Source organism: Bombus fervidus, chromosome 1 (assembly GCF_041682495.2).
Source record: "Bombus fervidus isolate BK054 chromosome 1, iyBomFerv1, whole genome shotgun sequence".
NCBI classification, from domain to species: domain Eukaryota; kingdom Metazoa; phylum Arthropoda; class Insecta; order Hymenoptera; family Apidae; genus Bombus; species Bombus fervidus.
In genome coordinates this window covers 23589023-23611243 of record NC_091517.1, presented here as the reverse complement: position 1 = coordinate 23611243, position 22221 = coordinate 23589023, and the positions used below count along the sequence as shown (strand labels likewise).

Below are 22221 nucleotides of genomic sequence, written 5' to 3'. Positions count from 1 at the left end.
ACTGGGGATGTTTATGCATTTGAACGTGCAAAAATTGTACAGGATGAACATCCTATAGATATCAGGTCGTCCGAAAAGTTTCTTTCGTTTTATAAGGAAATAATGGATGCACAAGATTTTCCGTTTTATATTATTTTATCAAATTACTAAACTTTGTCAAAATAACATATATACAATAATATATATAGAAATAAATTAACTAAATTTTATTAAAATTTATCAAAATAAAGATCACAACGTTCGACAGATTAGGTTTCATGTTTGTATAAAGATGCGTCGTAAAAGACGTGTCTGCAAAAGAAAGACACTTTTCGTGCAACCTAATATTTGAACACTTGGAGAAAATGAGGCCAATTTGGAAAACCATTATCAGCTTCATGTTTATCTTGTTTAGTCCTAAAAGTTACGAAGAATCCACAACATATTCTACGTTATAACATGAATCTCATAAATAGTAAAATTGAATGCTTTTCTGGTATATATATCTTTCTCGCTGTTTCAACTAATTTTAGTATCTGTACACCATTACGCCTTCTGTCGTATTTGCTATTATTATATATGTATCAGTCATTTAAAGTTCGATTACCTTTGCCTATTTCGGCTTATTCGCAAATAATACTTCTCATTCGACGTAAGGACCCAATCCACTTCTGAATTTGCCTTTGATCTTCGTTTAAACGAAATTAGTACTAGACGTCAAAGGTAAGGTATTCGTTATACATCATCCGGGAAAAAGAGACACGAGACAGATTTTTCATCCACGTGGAAGCGTATAGATTGTGGACGAACAAATAATAGAAAATCCACGGCAATCGTCTTTCGTCAGTATTGACAGAGACGTATTGGATTTTTATTGGGTTTCGGTCAATCAATGCGGTCAAGGTATGTCGGTGATTCCACGGGATCAGTGAAATATAATGGAAGATCAAGGCGACTGATTTGGAGAAATCTCATTCCTCTTTCTCATCTTCTATTTTTATCGTCTTCCATTTCTATCTTGGTTTTAAACGTCAGGGACGTTTAAACGATATTAGCCAAAAATTCGGTATCACGGATGAGAATTTCGTCGATAGTTTCCGGTGTCCTCGAAACGGATGCTACCGTCTGCCAACGAGGCGTTTGCAAGTCTGAGTGGAAACCTCTTGGAACGTGTTCGACAACGAGGGCTGTTACTCTAGCAGTATCGTGAAATATTTTATTAGCAGGTCTGCGCTCTATAGGCTCGAGGAAAGGGACTCTCTGAGTGCAGTGTCGTATCGAAGGGAATTTAGAGGCTCCAGTCTCGGAAAATAGTCCAAGTCCCGGTTTTATTTAAGAGCAACTGTTTAAACGTTGTGAAGGAGTTTCTACGTTTTGTTTGCCCTGTTGCAAATTGAAACAGTTTGTGTATTTGAGAACAAAATGGTTAAATGGGTAATAATAGAAACGAGTCAAGTAAAACGAAAGAAATTGAAACGATTAAAGGTTGATATCAAATTAGAAGAAATGAAACGTTTCCCGGCTATTAAATTTTATCGTATCATCGACTAGTATCAATTACGTTAAAAAAGAAAAAGTTTGCTACAAATTATATTATATTCGATGTTAAGGAGACTTATAATAAAAAATGTGAGAACTTGGTTATTGGCCGTCATAAATAATCAAAATGTTTAGGTGATTTTCTCGTGCGAACATAAAATCGACCATTTATCGTATTCACTCAATCGATGAAGACGGTAACGTGTTATTTAGAAAGAAATCGATATGTTCTTTTTAGTGTGTTTAGGATGTGTTCGCTTTGGAGTTCCACCAAAAAGGAGAATGAAATTGCATGATAAAATTTCAATTGAAAGATCATATAACATATCTTTAACAAAATCGTTTATTTCTGACTGCAGGTGCTACTTTGCTATTCGAAGTTGAACTGATCAATATCAGCGACTCTCCACCAACAGCAAACGTGTTCAAAGAGATCGACAGCGACCATGACAACCAATTGTCCCGCGAGGAGGTGAGAGCAATGGCAAGATCTCTTTCATTTTTTTCTAAGGGTTATTCGTGGTGATGGCTTTAATATAAATGGAACAAAATATTTAACAAATCCACTAAAACGATAAATTCAATTTATAGATTAACTTCTTAACGCTCAAGCTCGTATTTCGCGTGAACTATGTAATTGATATAGTCTGATTTATTCGTTCTATTCGTTAAAACGGATATAATATTTTGAAATAGTAAATCTAAACTTTAGATTCTTCTCAATTTCCAATTATTAGACTGCAAATGTTTCTGTAAATTTATATTCTTTAGATCCAGCTAAAAACTCAAATGATATTTAAGGAGAGATTCCTTTCACTCGTTAAATACTGAAATATTAAATTCTTTTCCTGCTCGTTCACGATAGTTAATCTATAACTAATATAATATATATAATACTAACATAGTACCGAAACCCTTCTCATACTTGTTTTAATTCTTGCACCATGAATCCTGTATAGTACGGAATTCGTATAATACGAAACGCATCTCGAGTTGTAGGGGATCCTACTAGATCCATAATGCGATGGTCGAGGATTAACTAATCCTATTCGAAATATGCTGGAACAGTTTGATAGAAAAAATTGTTTCGACGATTCCACTCGTCTCATAAAATTTGTATGGATCAAAGGCCAATCACGGGCATCGCTTGCTGCTAGCTTTATCTCTGGCGTGCAAGTGCGCAAAGGATTAACATGTGCGCATTGTGTCGAGGGAAAGGGATGTAAAGCTCGTAACGTTATATTCTTTTTTTTTCCCCTACTGTTTTCAACGTGTAACAAACGTGAGCGACTAATCCTTTGCTACCTTTTTTCGTATTTTATTCCCTTGCGTATATAGATACGTTTTAATCATTTAAAAATATTGTGCGACTGACAACTTTTTAGCTGTGGATATATTGCGTCAAAGTACATTTAAAAACATAGTTCCGAGCATTTTTCATCCCTTTTGGCTTATTGCAGAAGAAAAGAGTTTTTAAATAAATAAAAACACGCTCGCGCACCGAATTTATATGCTTACCCTGTTTAAGACAGCTTGAAATGCACTGTTATAAAGCTTCAAATTGTATTTTATGTAGAGAAATGTTGGAGCGAATAAATCCTTTTGGCGACTGATAAATTCTCCTCTTTCCATTTATTCCTTTGAATTATTTTTCGTACGTATTGAAATCATTAAATAATGATAAAAAATAATGTGAAAAATTTGAATATGAATTTTTAATTTTACTTAATTAAAAGTAATCAGTGCATTTCGAAGCTACATTTAACTGCTTAACGTGTTTCGTATCGTGGCAATCAAAAATTCAATCTTCTAAGAAAAAGTTTCACTTCGACACAAGAAACTCGATATACATGCTTCTTTCTAATCGAATATGCCAATTTATCTTTATTTCATTTATTAACTCAACATCCGCTGGAAACATTTCATTTATTAACTCAACATCCGCTTAGCTTCTTTTCGACATGACTCATTAATAAAATATTGGAGATTGGGGAATTCAGACGTGATGAATCTAATTTTACATCCTTTCTAAAAGAACTTAGAACTCGATACGTTGTCAATTCACATTCCACTTCACCAATTAAAATTAAATATTCATTTACCATTCTCTTGAATGTTCTAAATATATTGATTATTACTACGTTTAATTGAAATACTACCTTTTAGTAACCGAGTAATATAAAACTCACGAAATCGATAAAAATAGGCTCATCTGCCTTATATAACAAATACATTAAAAAAAAAAAAGAAACAGAATTTTGAATTCTATGCATGAGATATATATATAAAATATTACGTCCTACGAATCATTCAAAAATCATATCGGTCACGTCCAAAATAGGAAAGTAAAGAAACACAATAGCGTTACAAGTATTTAAACAATTTTTTTTTTTTTTTTTTATTTACCTTGGACCTTATTATTAAAATCACTTCAACTTGTGAAACTTCTAAAAAATGGAATTGATCGTTTTAATTTCTAAGCGATTCATACGTATGTAATTTGAAAAAGAACTTCGCACGATCGTTTCTCTTTACTAACATCGCAAAAGCAAAAGAGAAGCAGAGTCTAATTGACCGCGTTACCGCTCCATGCTAACGTGTTTGTTTGTGTACAGGTGAGCGAGTACCTGAGGAAACAAATGATCGAGGCGGAGCAGGGCGGAGTCGGCGACAACGAGGAGATGAAGAAGATGATGGTTGACCACGACAAGCTGGTCGAGGAGATCTTTCAGCACGAGGACAAGGACAAGAACGGCTTCATCTCCCACGACGAGTTCAGTGGGCCGAAGCACGATGAGCTCTGAAGTCTTCGTGCCGCGTCGCCGCGTCTCCGAGCACCGCGTCGCCGACGGCGTCGTGTCTCGCGCCACCACGTGTTCACATCCACGCGGAATCGTCTCGTCGAGTCTTGTCCGATCCGCGAGGAACACCTCTGAACACGGAACCCTTCGCAGCCGTGTCATATCGATCGATTGATCGATCGTTTGTCCCGTGGACTGTGTTGAAACATGAACATCCGCTTTTTCGACGCGTCTGCTGCGCGGTGCACGCGAATCTTTCAAGCTTGAGGAAGAAAAAAAAAAAAAAGAGAAGCGCGGACGGATCTCTTCTTCGCTAGGGAATTTCTCTCGTGAAAGGAGGACAGTGGCCAGTCGTCGATCGAAGGAACGAAGGAAGCGCCTGAGAACTCCGTATCCATAGGAACTCCATAGAGGGACTCGACCGAGAAATTGACCGAAAGAGTATCAAAAGTGCAAAGGCAGTTCAGTTCGTCTTACTAAGATTCTTCTTCTTGTCCAAGGAAGAAATTCGAAGATTACGAGTCTGTACGAGCTTGCTCGAGTAATTGGAAGGATTGCGAGAATTAATCGCAAAGCCAGGCTTAGGATGTCGCACATTCTTTCTACACAAACGAAACCAAGTTCTAAGAGAATCGATAGAGAGAAAGGAGGAAGTACTACCTCTTACGATGTATCGATTATGTCCTCGAATGTTCTTGTATTTTCGAGACGTTTATCCCTCTGTCCATGAACACGTTTTCTAAGAAAAGACGAAATAATCTGTTAACGCAATAATAACGCGGGAGTAAAAGAATGGAAAAGAGGCGAAGAAATAAGACAGAAGAGAAAAGGACGAGCGTGTTAAGGATGTTTTCAGGATGCTCTGGCGCATTTTTCATCGGAGATATACAGCTTTCAGGGACACGTTCCAACTATATAAACCGGGAATTTACGTTTCCGAGAGTGATAACTCGCGAGTGGCGTAAAGACATGACTGGTCGAGCGATCGAAAACCTGGCACGAAAGCGAGGCTGTTCTAACGTAATATAATTATACAAATATAGATAGAAAGAAACGAAGGGAAAGAACGGCAGGGAGTGAGAGAAAGAGAAGAAGGGTGATATAATGTGAAAGAGACAGAGAAAGTGTTTTTTCTACACGACTATAGATGTTAGCGTATTAATTAAGCGCATCGATGTAACGGTGCTAAAAATCACACGCGAAAACGTTCTGTCCCTCTCTCAAAAAGCTTCTTCCTTTTTGTCCACCCCCGCCCCTATCTGCCTTTTATGCCGTATCACACACGACACACATTTAATTGTACACACATACACACGGTTACCCCCTTTTTCATCAGCATCGGCAAGCCCCGCCGGCATTCTCAGCCACGAATTTCACGCGAGAAACGTATCCAAGACTGGTGGAGAGGAACTCGATAGAGTAGAAGCCGCGAGATAACCTCGAGGATGTTACGTGGTGGAGATGAGTGGCGGTCGCAAAGCAACGCGATCTTTTTTCTCCCGTGATCGACGATCTATCATTATTACACTTTTAACTGATACGTTTTTATTACTACATTATATTGTATATTGTTAAAGTTGGACGAAGGTTAATAATAAATCGTGTGTCTCGAGCACAGTTTGTTATATAAAAGAATTTGTTTGATTCGTATACCGCACCAACCTTTCCCTTTTTCTAGTCAGTAGATTTTAGCAAAAGGGCTCGTCACTCGATTCTGATTTGTGTCTTACCTCGTGCGATGAATCTAATGAAATTATTCCTTTCTTTTTTCGTTTCGACAAATTCGTGAATTCTTTATTACGAACGTTATGATTATACAGAAAATTTTTGTTAGTACGTGCTTGAAGGTACCGTGGTGCTGTTCTGAAATTATTTTTATTTCGTCCGCTTTTGAAGGTAAATAAGGATAAGTAAGGTACAAGTCGAATAAGGATAAATAAAGATAAAGAACGATTATACACCAAAGCAGAATTATTTTTGGGGCTATACAATGTAGAAACGTTACATAAACATTGATCTTTTTTTGTTGGAAGTAAAATACAAATTAAAACGAAGTACTCGAGAATTAATTAACTTGATTCAAACCGTTGTAGATCATCTATGATCGAATCCTACATTAATCCTACATTAATCGAGGGTCAATTTCGTAAATTGAATGGAAGGATAGGAACAAAAATGGGGAACAGCAAATAAACAAGACGATTCATTATTGCTGCTCTCAATTTTATTTCAAGAATCATTTCCGCAGAAAATTACAATAATAGCGCATGCGCAACATCAGGCAGCGCGATAATAAGGTGATGATTAAATTAATTAAGTTTCTCCTCTCGTCGAACAAATCACACCGTTTACAAATTTTCGCCGTCTAGGTATCCGAAATTCACTACCTACGATATCGGCAGAAATAAAATCGCTATTCACGTTCATAAACTCTCGTGTTCGTTTTCTAGTTTCTTCCTTCGTCGACAGAAAAAAAAAAAAAAGGAGAAAAAGAAATACGTACGAAAGATACGGTTTCGTATCATCGAATGGTTCATTGAATTTCGTTCGAAACTTTCTTTAAACCTGAAGAGAGAACTCAAAGTTTTTCATCGACGGATCAAAAGTGTCGTTTGAGGCACGTTTCGATAAGATTGTCCGATTTTTCATCGCTGTCGTTCGAACTTTCAAGTGTTTGCTCGAATGCAGAAGCATCTCACCGGGTATTTCAATAATCTTCTCGTTCCATGTTGCAAAAGCGAATTGCTTCGAGAAATGCTTTCTCCTTTTCGCGTACGAACATTTATTCGCGAGAAACTGTCACCGCGGAAGATGCATCTGAAAACTTCTCTTTCCATTTTTTTTCCTTCTTTCATGCTGCTTTTTTCCGCGCAAAGAAGATGGAGAGGATATAAGTTTCAAAAGTCGTCGCATTCGTTCGCGATGCGAAACGCTGACCCGTAAGCTCGTCGCTTCGTCGCCTACGAGCCAGCAGTCGTACCAAACGAGATGTGAGCCCTCTGACTGATCATCCCGATCTGTTTCTTTTTCGTTGTGCTACACCATCGGTCATTTTTAGCGATTGCGAAGAGTCGAGTGCATAAAATATTGCTCGATATGTATACATTTTCTTAAGGAAAATTCTTAAAAAATATACATGACGAAAATTTAATGATTTACCATTTAACGCATATGCACGTATCAGCTTATGAACCGATAGAAAACTTCTTACTTTTATTCGTCATCTTTCACCATTCGTACAATCAAAAATCTATTAAATCGATAAAACTTGACCAATTCAATTGGTTAGAAAACACCTCTTAGTATCAAAATTACGAAATTCAACTCTGATCGTCTTTAACTATAAAGGTTTAGGCCCGTTACGGTTTATTCAACTACGGTATTTGATCGTATTTGGAAAAGTACGAACGACAGTTGAAGCGATAAGATCGAAAAATAGAATGGAAGGCCTCGAGTTTCGTCTTCACCGACGAATTTGATAAAAACGATAGCTTTCTGCCAACGTACAGAAAGTTCGATAGAAATATATATATATAAGCGTGTATATATATCTATATATGTATATGTATATATAATTCTTTTAACATATAACCTTGGTGTATGCGATTTCCATAGGGAGGCTTTTCATTTCTTCCGAGTTTCATCGTGTTCGTTGGTTGCGCCTCCGTGAAATCGCAATGTTCTGGTCGTGTGATCAACGTCCGACCGAAGATTCGATGATCGTGTTACTATCCCTCCTTTCTTCTCGTGGACGAGCTACAGGTTTCGAGTTTTATCACAGTCAGTAGCCCTTGATGTAGGTGGCGATGTGTTTCTTCTCCTCTTCCGAGAGGCCGTTCTTCAGCGTTCTACGCACTGTGAATTATACACAATTGATATTTGTCTACATCGAAGTAGTATTGTTAGAAATATGTTTCAAAGATGCAGGTAATTTTAAATATTAGAACATTTCGTGTAATTTTTTATTATACATAGATACGATGACAGAAGTAACTAAGAATGATTTCAATTTTAAAATTTTCTTTTTTATTTTTTTTTAACGCTCGTACGTATCGTTCAATACGTCGGTATTATCAATATCATTGTTTTTCTATACTTGAATAGTATTTATAGAGAAAAAGTACTTTAATCTTATTTTACACGTAATGTCCGTCAATTTAAAACATTCAAACTATAATGCTGTACAAGTCACGTAAAATATCATTCCAAATAATCGTTCCAAAATAGTTTTGCATGCGGTAGAACCAAAGGAAATGTAATAATTAAGCTATCATTTCACGCCATTATTTACACCATGGGTCAAAGGCATTCCAGATCGCCGAGGATCCTATCTCGTAGATTCGGCTGAAGTACCTTGCATGACACAAGCGTTTAATGGAAGAAATGAATGATTATTAATGATACCTACGTGTTTCTGATAATCACGATCCATACGGTAATATGTGCTAGTGCTACAACTAGAAAGTATTATTATAATATTAGATATTTAATCGTTTCACACAATAATTGATCAAGCGAAAATTAATTCACGGTGTTAGTGTGAGTGACATTTGTTATTAACATGACGCGAACCCGCAGTTAACGGAATGAAAATGAACAGCTCGCACTTGCATATATAATTATGAATGCTGGTTAATGCATTTAGAAAATTATGACGCGTGTTCGCCACCTATGAATCGAGTAATTTTCAAATTCAAAGCTGACGATTGTTATTATAGAGATATCGCTTGAAGTATTTAATATTTTATCAAAGAAACACGATTTCATCGAGTATTCTAAATGTAGGTATTCTCTGAATTTGGAAAATTAATTTCCTACTAGATATATTACAATAAATTTGACGTTAATTTAAATCGTTGAAATTATACGAAAGGTTCTTTTGATTTCGCGTGCACAAAATATTTTAATAATTTTGTCATAATCAAAATTGTCATTTCAAATATTCATACCAAGAGCACTGAAATTATTATCGACATTTTCAAATTTATTCTACTAATGAACATTCGAAGAGAATTTGATGCGACGCTATCTATGTATTTGCTTTGCGATTAAAGACATACCTGTATAATTCCATGGAAGTATTATTTTTCTAAAATTTTGTAAAAATTTCGAACGAAGATTATACTGAAAAAGTAATCACTTCCTGAGTATAACCAATTTGATTGATCAACAGTAGCTGCTTTCACTTCTTCTATTCTCAATGCATTCCAAACACGAAATCTGAAATTCGTTTGGGAAAGTCGATCGATTCTATCCACGATGGCACGATAAAATAACATAGGAACTGATCGAATAAAGAAACGAAAGGTAACCATGCAACTATCGATAGGCATCTAGACAAACGCACTGCGTAACTCGAATTAGAAAAATCGAATTTACTGCAAATTATTTACGAATACGATATAACGTGCATACGTTGCTTCTTTCTACTAGCAAAATAGCTGCTCATTTGTAATACAAAAATGAGACGAAACGTTGCTTTTTGCCAGCGATCGTCCAATTCCATAAAATAAACTTTTCGATGCGAAACCATTGAAATTGATTCTGATTCGTGAGTACACGTCAAATCTGACCTCATGGCCAATGTACATGAAACAGAACCCCAAATCACCGCCAAAGATAATCACACAACACGTTCAACAGTGACTCTTTAGAGAATGTCAATTCGTAGATTCATTCTTTTCGTAATGATGGATCCTCTGATCGGCCGAATTGGCCGATTTTCGCGCGTCGTTGACTTCCAATTTAATGTTGCTCGGGCGAATCGCTCGTGCTTCGACTGTCTGACAAACACGGGATCCATATAGCTCCGATTTATTCGGCGTAACGCGTGTGTCGCGCGCGTCGGGACGCACCAGAACGCTTCGTGATCACGTTATTAACGAGACACCGCCGAACCGTGTTTATCGTGTATATCGGTCCACGGCCGCACTCCATCCGAGCTACTTAGCAAATATTTGTCGTGACAGGGAAGGAGGATCGATACCAATGAAATTAGTTCGCTCGCTGCTTCTTTCGATATGCCTGTATGTGCATACGTATATGTTTGTGTATGTGTGTCAAAAGTGTGCGCCATCGTATCATACATCGATGGTAATTCGATTGATTGTGCGTGTGCGTGTATGTTGTACGAGTGATGTACATAGCTCTAGGCGAAAACTCCCCGATATTTTACTATGTTCTTCGACAACAATTTGCAATGCCATTTAATGAGGTAATAAGATTGAGAACGTTTAATTTGATATACAGAGTGTTATTGCTTTTCAAGATTATTTTCATAGATTTTTTGGTGAATTTGTGAGATGATAAATGTTTCTCTCGTTGATTTCTACATTTTATTAACATTCATGCAACGACTAAAGTGTCCGGATACTTATGACCATTGATCAGATGTAGATCATAATGATAAATTTCTTTGATCAAAGAACATAAAAATCGATCAATTTAATTGTCATGTAATTGATTATCGTGATTTTACAAAATAATTGAAAGTTTATTTTACTTTGTTTCATATTTATTCGAGACGTTTCTCTCGTACCTATACTACTTTCTTCTGGTTACCACCATAAATAAAGCCAATTAAAATTTAATTATCAGTTTGGAAAGTAATTAACACGAAGTCTGAAATTAATCAGCACGCGGATGGCATCTTCGAACGAGATTCTCTTCGCATCATCGTATCGTCGTTGCTTTCGTCGCGTTTCCCGGCGACCGATCTCCTTTTCCAACGATTCATTATTCCCTTTCGCAACGAATACACTGTAAGGATTAATCAGAACTAGGGGTATTAACAGACTCCGTAATATATTCTCTCGGGTTCGTACGTGACGCTTATTACGTAATTCACAAGCAGAATTATTTCACGAAATGATTAGGAGGCAAAACTGATAGTTATACGAACACCGTATTACGTTGTATATTAACATTACATAAATATACGAATGGCAATATGAATCGCATTACATAAGATAACTACGTAATCCAGCTATTGATAATGTTAAGCCACATTTACCCTAAGTGGATTGATTCATTGGTAATTGAGTTCAATATTTGCTTCATTACAAAAGCAATGTAGCTTATGGTAAAATATAATTCTATATATATATATATATAGATATAGGTAATTTGTTCCTCTTATTTCTCGATACTCGTCGCTGTCGTTGTTCCAACGAAACGACATTATCGTAATTTTCTTTCAACGATTCTTTCGATTAGTATAATTGCTTTATAATTTTCTTAAGGTAAACTGAGGCGTTTACTTTGCTCTCTAAACTTGTTATCGCTTGTTAGCGCTACTGTTATTGTTTTGTTAGAATGAAATTCAAGCAGATAAGTATGTTTTAACATCGTTTCCCGTCTGTGTAAATCAAACGTCGTTGAAAACACCTTCGACAAGCGCGCCGCTTGAATTATTCAACATTCCGCGGGTTTATCACTTTCTCTCTATACAAATGCACGATAGAAGCGCGTGCAACGTTTGTAATCATACGGTGCGACTAAAAGGAGCCATCGAAATAAGAATTCATCGCGTACACTCAGATATACGACTATAAATTAAGATCAAATCGTTCTTTTGTCGTTTATTTCAATTTATCCTGTCTCTGGAACCGACTTAATTATTGGAACATGAAATATCCATACTCGTATTTCGAAATATTTCTAAGTACGTGTCAGAACACGAACACGAAGCAATAACGCATTCGACATGCAATTTACAAATAAATTGAAACGATAATGAAACCATTTACGACTCCATGATCAACATTATGATCGAGTATCTCACTTTCGATTAATCTCGGTAAGAAGTGTGCAATATTTTACTTTGCTTTGGACAGGATTATTAATTAATTAAGGATACCGAACAGTTTTTACCGATAAGGTCGTTCTTCGAGGTGGATTTGCAAAGGCAAGAACTGCCTTGGTTAGGGCAAAAGTCCGTCCGAGGTAAATGCATTTAGGTCCCGAAATTCCCCTGCAAGCCAAAGAAACTTCTGCCACAAAAGCGTAGGTGTAACACATGGCGGTTGAACTTTTTACTTAACCTTCGAATGAGTAACAGGCTTAGTCGTCTTTGTGATCTAAATTACACGATGATAGGTCTTGAGATGTAATTGTGAAAATTAAAATTGTAGCGGCACATGAATCAAGTCGGGGTCACCAATTTGTGGAGGATGATTAAACGTGTTGGTGGTGTATAGTGATCAGTAATCGGTCTTTGGAAACAGTCTTTAGAGCGAGTTACATTTATAGCGATACATTTGACGTCAGTATACACCAACACGTTTAATCATCCTCCACAAAATTATGGAACATGTTGAGGTTATTAGATGTATGTGAATACAAAGGAACGCGTGGATAAATCGTAAGGTAGAAAATATATATTTTAAATACTGAAGTGTAAATACAAATCGGAATATAATTGAGCTGATCCGGATAGCAGTGTTACCCTATGACCGAAAACACTGAAGCCATCGTCGCCTGTCTACAGTTTATGGTTTGCCTTCGACTCGGTCTTTTGTCTATACGCTGTCGATGGCTTCGTTGCTTGAGAAAACTAAAAGACCAGATGTAGAGTTTTCTTAGAAGTGGTGACCACTTCGACAGAACATGAATTTTAGTCTTCAAAAAATATGTTTTTGACTTAATTTGAGAGACAGACGGAGGTCTACGAGTAATCGGACGTCACTACGTTTAACCAAATTTTCCAGTATATTTAAAGTCATCTAAATGTAGATCGTACGATCAATAGGATGAAATTGTACGAACGTAACATGTATGTATATGTAGCACATGCAAAATATCTCCGACAGAACATCTCGAATATTAATAGATCCTAAGGTCTGTTCAAAATCAACTGATCTAAATGAACGATCACGGATAGACTGCAGATTTTCATGCATTTATAAAATAGAAATGTAGCAAACGCACACAATATACGAAATTATAAGAAGACTAAATAAATTTCGATTTATATTTCATTTCCTTAATTACGTTCATAAAAATATGAGATTGCATAAACATCCGCGATGTAATACCAATATACCTTCGATAAATATCGCGATCTTCGTTTCTGTCCATCTATCATTAATTTCAAACAGACCTCGATATCTCGATTAAAAGTTTCATTCGGCATGCCCAGCAAAATTGTATCGTCATCGAACGCAAACCAAACGAAGAGTAACGGTGAATAAATCGCGAGTGCTCGCCAAGAGACGTTCCAATCAACAGATAAAACGTCAACCTTAAAATATTGCGTTCGTGTCGCAAATATACAGCGAGACGCATGCTGCAAAGGACAAGCAAAGCATACCCAGAGAAAAAGAAGCAAGAAGGCATTCCAAGGTGAGAGGAAAGAAAATATGAAACACGCGGTTGAAAAGGGAAGAACAGATGATAGATACAGAGACACACGTTACACGCAAAGGATGGAAAATAAAGAAAAAGAAAGTTGCGTTTAATCGAAAAACCAGCGAACCTTCATCGCGTCGGTCACGATCGGTAGCCCTTCAGGGTTGGTACCCTTCCGGCGTGGTGTTGTTCTCCCGGGTGCGCGACCGCTTCACTGTCAGACAGAAAAAAAGAGGAAGGGAAGAAGGCTAGGCCACCCCGTTAGCAACCGCCACCAGTTTATATTTATACACGTACGTACGTACTTACTTTACACACGCGCGCAAACACATACACACGGCTATTTGTACGCTTGTATATTGTATATTACTTTGTACAAAAGCCTCGGTTCATGTAGCGATAGAGATACAATGGCAGCTAATTATATTTAAGGACCACAGGCGAAAACAATGACAGCAAATATTCCATGTTGTGATATTGTGTGTCACTAAAACTATCCCTTTATTTGGTTGGAAGAATGTATTTTTGTACTCTATCGAAAGTTCCAAAAATAATTAGTTATTTGATTTATTAGGAAATTCATATTGGCGAACAAGTTTCTTTCTTAACTATTTTAACATCGAAATCAAGAGACGAGAAGGTGGACTTATTTTATTCTGTTCCCAAGAGAACGATAAAAGAGTGAGAAAAAATATTGCAATAATTATTCAAATCCATACTGCTTTTAATGCTTCCAATGATCGTATTTAATGAGAATTTTTATATCCATTCGGAAAATTAAAATATTTCCTTTTGGTAGATTCGAGTTAAAACTTTCGCACAGTTAGCATTTGCGTGCATGTGCGCCTGTACGTGTGTACGTGTAGTCAAGCCATCACCACACCCCTCGCTACGCCACCTTAAACTGGATAATTCGGGACAAAGGGAAGGAAATGAGGAAGAAAAGGGGAAACGAGGATGGAGGTTTCACCGGGTGTAAAGCACGCCTCCTGAATTACATATACGCATGCTAACACAATGGCAATAGTTATTTTCCCTCGACGCAACTAGTTTCCTCGTCTCGTTCTATTTTGCCCAATCTGACTCTTTTTCTTTTCGTAGCTTATTATATCATTTATTTTATTTAATACTCTATGCGTTGTACGTACGGCAACTACCCCTAACGCGTTCACCGTTAATGCAACGTCGTTGATGCATTATGGACCAAGTCTCTTACATGTGTTTGTAATTTTCTGTGTTTTGTTGCCGGATGGAGAGAATCAACACGTTTCCACGGGAAATATATTCGCTAATGTATGTTTCCTTGTATAACGAGGTTCTCAGTGGTGTTTTTATATTACGCCAATGGAGATGGGGCGCGGAAACCTCCATAAGCCCCGAGCTTAACTCGAACAAGACCAAATACGCTGTGTATTCTAATGACTGCTGCTTATATTAAATCGTTGCGTTTTTAACTTCTTATGAGAACTAGTATCGTTGTTATTAAATTTTTCCAATTTAGAAGCTGGAAATTATTTCGAGAGAATATCATTTTCTTCCTTCTACGTATTTTATAAAACTATATTTATTGTATCAATGTCTTTTGCATTTTAACTGCATTTTTTATGAAATGATATCATTGCTATAATACTTTTCTCTTCAATTTAGGAAATGTAAATTATTTCCAGGTAATGTCATTTTCTTCCTTCTACGTGTTTTATGAAATTATACATATCGCGTCGATGCCTTTAGCATTTCAATTATACTTTTTATAGACTGATATTTTTGTTACGATACTTTCCTCTTCAATTTAAAAATTGGACATTATTTTGCGATGACGTATATGTTATACGACTATATAATATTTACTCTGTTAAAAAGGTTATTATTTAAGAAAGATCTCGACAATTTTTATAATATCAATATTAAATGGAAGTAACTGATAAAAAACTACACACGTAATAAATGAGAGAAAATTGTTCGCGTAACGAAATGATATAAAATCGACTCTGCGTTATATTTTATTACGAACGTATCAACGGTAAATAGGTTAAAGTTCCAGGAACACGTACGTTTAATTTCCACTCCACTAAACTCTTTTACTTAAACCATCTATAAACGCGACTCCAAAGTACCAAACGATACTTCTGATTGAAATGTTTGTCGCTTCTCCCTCAGATAGACGAATAAATATTTGCAGAAACGGAAAAAAAATCCGAACTATGCGTCTGTCGGTTGCACAGTGAAAAAAAAAAAAGAAGAAAAAAAGAAGAGACAGATCCATAAAGTGTAAATCCTGACTTTATTATGAGTGGCACGAACGAGATTCATTCTTCCATCGATCGTTCGAAACGGCGCGACGTGTGGCATAGGAATTGAAATCGTAGCCTATTTGCTTTCCTCCCGTATATCCTTTTCACAGAAAGCACGCACTACGAACTTCTCTCTATGCCGATATGTCTGCATTTTTTTTTTTTTTTTTTTTTTATTTTACTGCGGTATGTATGCAATGTTTAATCGTTATCTTCTATCCCTTTGCACCCTCGCGTGCGCGCAGCAAATACCTCGTTATACGATGCAGGAAACGTTTATACGTTCCGTTGGTAAAAATCTACCCTTGTTTCTGATTAAAAAATCACAATATCGATCGGTGACATATAGTAATAACGATTGAATCTTCTTTATAGAAGAGGAAGAAATCGGAATATTTGTCTGGGGTTACATCTTTCTACGTACAGTCTATCATGTTTAACGTATTGCTGAATTATCTGAATCTTTAGAATCTTTCATTTTTATAAATCTACTACTAGGAGGGTTAATTCTATATACGCTAGCGGTGTTACTATAGCAATATTGATAATGTAAATATTTCTATATGAGTTTGTTTCTAAGCTTTTAATTTTTCTGTATAAACTATGTAGAAATTAGGAGAATATGTTACATGTAAATACTTATTATACGAATACTAATTTACATAGTATTTTTCGAAAGTGTAAATATTCCAACTTCGATGTAATAACTGGACATAAAAAAAAGTTGTTTAAAAACTGCAGGGAATGATATTTTACCAGCATCGTTCGAATACAAGCGTTAGAAGGAAGTCAAATATTTCTCTATTTTCTATATGAAGTTTCATAAAAATCGAGAATATCAAAAACTGATTCCCGTGGCCAGTATCACGGTTATATTTCATTTTCACAGCAAAAATGTCACACCTCGAAAGACATTTTAACATTTTATTCGCCACTTCGCATTACGTTCCTTTTTGTTCTATTTCTTTTTCTTTTTTCGCACACTCGTTTGTAACCTCGAAAACGAAATTCTTAAAACACCCGGCAATAAACCGAAAAAAGACGTTTTCAAGAGAGATACGGGGAGAATTCGGTGGATTTTTCAAACGTTGACGCGTTCAACTATAAAAACGGTGCGACCAGCACGCTCCGGAAACCGTGTGTCCCGAAACTGTGAATGGCCGCAATATAAAATGCAAATGACACTTTCACCAAACTGTGGGGGCGTCTCATTTTCGTGGAAAGCCGTTTAAAAAACTGCCACCGCAGATGTTGCTTGAAAAACTTGCGAAACCTACGTGGCCTGCATGACGCATGGTGATCAAAACTTTGTCGTAGCTGGGATTATTTATTCCCACCGGTGGAAATAGACGAGTTTTACTCAAACTTCTTGACAAACAATTTCTTCGAATATCTTTTATAATTGAAAACGATGTACAGTGGTGCGCGAAGATATCTGAACACTTATAGACGTCTCTCCTAAATATATGTATTATGTGTATTATGCGAAACATTTTGATATTTCATTAACGTTGTAACGAGACCGGACGATTATATCGATAGAGTTTGAAACAAATCTGAAAGTATAGATTTCGCAGAGATGGTAAAAATATTTAAACAGTTACTTCAATAAGCCTCGATATTTTAAGTGGTTATCTATCTTTTATTATATGCTTAAAATTACTATTTATGTCGTAGAATAATTATTTTATTCAATATATATTTAGAATAAATGTCTTGTAACTTTTGTATGCATTTCCAGATTAGTTTCAAACATCGATATAATCATGTCGTTAAGGAAATTTCAAAATATTTTATATGATACAATATATAAAAGTTTGATACTGTGATAAGTGTTGAAATTCTTTCACGAGCCAGTGTATCTAGCCAGAGCCATAAATCGCTCAGTGGTTAGAATTTCTAATTTTTCGACGACTGTAACAAGTAATTAGAGATAAATATCCTTTCTGTGGGCTATCCATTTTCTCCAATATGGTGCGTCTGCTTTTTAATTTACAATTACAACTTGGTCGTAACTGAATTGCTGCGTATAAATACCTGAACCTTTTTCATTACCTTGATACGTAAAATCACACCTTATAAATATAGCTGAATCTTTTTCATACCCCGTATATGTACAGTTACGCGAGATTGAAAGGAAAGATGAAGGAAGATCGGTGCCAATAAGGTGCTCGAAGAAAATTGAACTAACGATCGAAGTTTGTTTAATGTTAATGTTGTCTTCGATCGCGGGCGTTTCGAATTTCGCCTCCGAACTTCCGCTTACAGATCGATGCGTCTCGCGAGTCTTTATTTATGGACCGATCGTTCTAAATCGTTTTAGAGGAATTTTCCCAAGAATTCCATTTGCAGACGTATAAATTATTCCACGGATAAAGCAGGAATAATACTGGCGCTAACATTTTCAGGAATCGATTTCGTTACTGTTTCACTTCGACTTGTCAACATCTGCCCGCTTCACCGGACGCTTTCAAGGATTAAAAGCTCGGCATCAAACCTGAAGACAGATTTATTTGATTTCACCAACAGATAACTTCTCTCGCGAAATTATGACTGGCGTTGTCTGTTTTCTGGTTGCAATATAAATTAATAGTGCAATGGAAATTAATAATCATGAAAAATCAGGAAGCTTATTAGTATTAGAAATCAATTTGTTTCCTTTGTTTACGAATTAACATCTGCATGAAAATTGCTCGAATATTCAGAGAAAATTCTTGTTCCATTTCGTAAATATTAACGTGTTGAAACTTTTGTATTAACAGATATAAATATAATTTATTTTCAACATAAATAAAACAACGCTTAAAAGAATATTTTTGAATAAAACAATTATTATATTCGAAAGATTGGTAATACGATTGATGAGTTAATTGCCTAGCTAACCAGCAAAAATAGATCGAATATAATAGGTCGAATGAACCTTTATATATTCCTTAAGTAATAGAAACAGTAAATGAAATTGTTTTTTAAATTATATAGTCACAAATTGACTTTCTAGTAATCGTTAATACAGGTAACAAAATAACTCTTTGAAACGATGGAAATTGCTAATAATTGTACGCTATAAAATTATCCTACTGCATAAACACGATCAAGAAGAACAGTTCGAGGGAGAGGATTTTCTCCGAGGATACAAACGAAGGAATCCTCAGGAGGATTACGAACTTCTATGATGTTTTCTTAATTAATGTTGGTACAACTTCAAGCCCGTGTCTGTTGTTGTCTGTGATAGATCGTATCGTCACTGGATATGAAAAATCAGATTCGGACAAATCGACCATTTCAAGAAATTTTCATTTTCTCACAGATTTCATACACAAGATACATGAAGCAAAAAAAAAAAAAAAGAAAAAGAAAAATTAACATTTAATTCTACATATGGAAAATAGTACTAGGAGGAAGCGACATACCTTTTGATATAATCTAAATAGATAAAAAATTTCTATGCTTAAACATCGACAATCAATCAACTTGAACAAATATTTTTAAAAAATTCTATTTTATTAAAAATATAATTCTAATAAAAATTTAAGCGTTCAGATTTTGTAATATATTTAATTCAAAATTCACAATAGAAGAGACGAAAATGACAAATGACGCCATAATTCCAATACAACGAGAAAGTTGTCAACGAATTACTGTCTCGTTGGTTGAATCCCGGTAGATTAATCGCTGGTCGAGTTTCCAGAAATCACTTCCCGAACCTGCCAATTATTTATCTGCAAACAACGGTCGATCGTATCGAAATCTGCGTTTTCCGCTAGAAAACTAGAATCTCCGGGAAAACGCTTCTCAAATCCGGAGAGCGATTAATCAACCCAACCAGTAAATCGAGCTTCACGATCTCCTGATGAAAAATGAATTCCCGCTTCGGAAGATTTCCAATCGATGAACCTGCTCATCGAACCTTCCGCTCAATCGAACCTCGTAGATATCTTTAGAAATCGCCTAACGCCTCCTAACTCGATAAATACGAGCATGAGATAGGATGCTTCGTGAGAAAATTTAAGAATAACACACAGAATAACAACGCAGAAGTAACGAGTTTTGAAATGAGACGCAAAAATAACACGTACATCGCCTAAAAACTCTATATTAATACTTTTCAATGAAACTTCAGTTGTTCGCACACTTTATGAACAATTAATTATATAGATAAAAAATTATGTAGAAATCTTTTGCTTCTAAGTTAATCCTTTGAATTAGTTAGGATAATTCTTTAGGATATTTGAATGTTTTCCAATGCAATGAGAAAATTGTCAACAGATTCTCGTCGACCCACGTATAATTATTTCTTAATCGTCATCGTTTAAACGAGTTCAACGACAACGCGTGTACACAAAATATCGATCGTTTTCAAAATGGATCTTTACGCCAACAAGTCCTCGAAAAGATTGGTCCATAAATACGTCACGCGAAGACGCCGAAAATGAATCGGCAAGGAACCGATTAAACGATCGATGTTGTTAAGAAAGAACATGGATAGATCGATCAGCGCGGAAGAAGGGAGGGTAAGTGCAGGGTGCGGGGATCACACTTACAAGACTTACGATCGGCGTGTCTGGTCCTCTTGCGTTCCCTCGGCGTTGTTCTCGTTGCCGGTGTCTTCGTTGCCGTTTTCACCAGCGATTCCAGCAACTCATCGTCACCATCAGTCAGATTCCCGTTGGTGTTCTCGTCGCGAAGCAACGGGCCCAGCGATGTGCGACCTGAAATCCACATTTCACGTTCTCTTTACAATTTCGACGTTGAAATTTTGAACTTAACTCGTAAAACAGTGGAATTCGAATTCTTTGTTAATATCCCACTTAAAGAGTTTAAAGAGTTATAAATTGTTTTATATTAGTTAACTGGCTTAAAGAATCGTTGCTTCGTCTATTTGTTGTTATCTCTTCCGAAAAGTACTAGATAGAAGAATAATACGTATTAATAGTTCATAAATTATTATAAGTTTAATCTTTATTTAAATCTGTAAAGTTTATTTGAACGTTATAAGAGAAAATTTTGGGGAACGACTCAAATAATAAATATTTCATATTAAAAGTAACGTAGATGAAAATTAGTTCAAAGGACAGTTAGTTTCATTAGTGTAGCAATTTTATTTACAAAAGTTAATTTCCATTTTCTTTAAGGATGAAAATTAATTACACAAAAGATTATCATTTTTTATCACCTTATAATTAATCATAAGGTAAACGCTCTTCCGTTAGTTAGAAAGATTCGGCATTAGCGCACGCGATGAACTTCCGATAGTAAGAAAGTTCGTGGCTAAAACCTCAGGCCTGCGAACTACGTCGAATGCAAACTGAGAATAATCCGATTAGGGAGTGGAATATTTCTGGCGAACTTCCTATGGAATGAACGATGAAAGATAGATTCTAGGTGAATGTGTCACCATGTGGAAAATTACGTCATCGAAACGGGGCTGTTTAAAGATGCAATTATAGAGGAACCGATGGTTTATGCGGGAATTAATAATAACGAGGCTTTCATTCATTGAAAACAATATTAACGCTCAATATGTTAGAGGTTTAATCGATCAACTCTACTTGTTATAAATTTCTCAATCTCATAACATACATGTAAGTACATAATTAATATTCAATTCTCAAAATACATTTATCTTAAGAAGATAACATAAACAATAAGTTCTTAGTCTGTCGTTTCAATTTTACATTCCTACTACTCCCACTCCGAAATTCTACCGCTAGAAAATTTATTCTAAATCTCAGCTAACACTACAGATGATTGTAAATGTAAATCTTAAATAATGTAAATTTATTTTATATTATAAGTTTCATTGATATTTCGAATCTTTTATCCTTTATATTTCTTTTTTATTTAAATATTCTCATTGTATTACGTTGTACATTTAAACAAGACGTACAAACACACCTGAAGACCTAAAAAAAAGGTTCCATTCGGATCATTGAATCTCAAAATATGTCCCACGTCATGAACGTGTGCCAATCTTCGCAATATCACAATCCATCGAAAGTCGAAATACTAAAATGTTATATATGCCAACGTTCTTAAACCTTCTCTGTTATTAACGATTCTCGACACATATTTTCGTCGAACACAGAGGTACCGCGACGTTTACTCGAGCAGTCGATACAAGGGGACGAGGTCATTTTTCTTTCGTAGCGGCTCTCCGGTCAAGTCTTGGCGGAACAGTCTCTCTATACTGTCGGTCCACGGGGCAGAAACTTCGGAACCGTCAAAAGCACGGTGAGTTCCTTTGAGAGCTTCTTTGAAACTCG

The 22221-nt window shown here is 35.9% G+C and overlaps 2 protein-coding genes across 5 annotated transcripts in view; one reads left to right on the top strand and one right to left on the bottom strand.

The window, feature by feature from the left end:
• Positions 1-5657, top strand: part of Fkbp14 (peptidyl-prolyl cis-trans isomerase Fkb14) — a 115632-nt gene extending 109975 nt beyond the window's left edge. Inside the window, exons 3-4 of the mRNA XM_071999992.1 lie at positions 1878-1990; positions 4134-5657. Coding sequence (XP_071856093.1) covers positions 1878-1990; positions 4134-4322 — 302 coding nt within the window. The 3' untranslated portion in view covers positions 4323-5657. The remainder of the gene's footprint in view (positions 1-1877; positions 1991-4133) is intronic.
• A 2299-nt stretch (positions 5658-7956) lies between these two features.
• Positions 7957-22221, bottom strand: part of Fhos (Formin homology 2 domain containing) — a 241577-nt gene continuing 227312 nt past the window's right edge. For 3 of the 4 annotated variants that reach the window (XM_072022637.1, XM_072022619.1, XM_072022627.1), the window contains 2 exons: positions 20500-20667; positions 7957-8174 (listed from right to left, as the gene is read on the bottom strand). In XM_072022637.1, the coding sequence (XP_071878738.1) occupies positions 8101-8174; positions 20500-20667 (242 nt within the window). In that variant the 3' untranslated portion in view covers positions 7957-8100. Of the gene's footprint in view, positions 8175-13794; positions 13882-20499; positions 20668-22221 lie in introns of all 4 variants that reach the window. The other variant, XM_072022646.1, reaches the window with a different exon arrangement.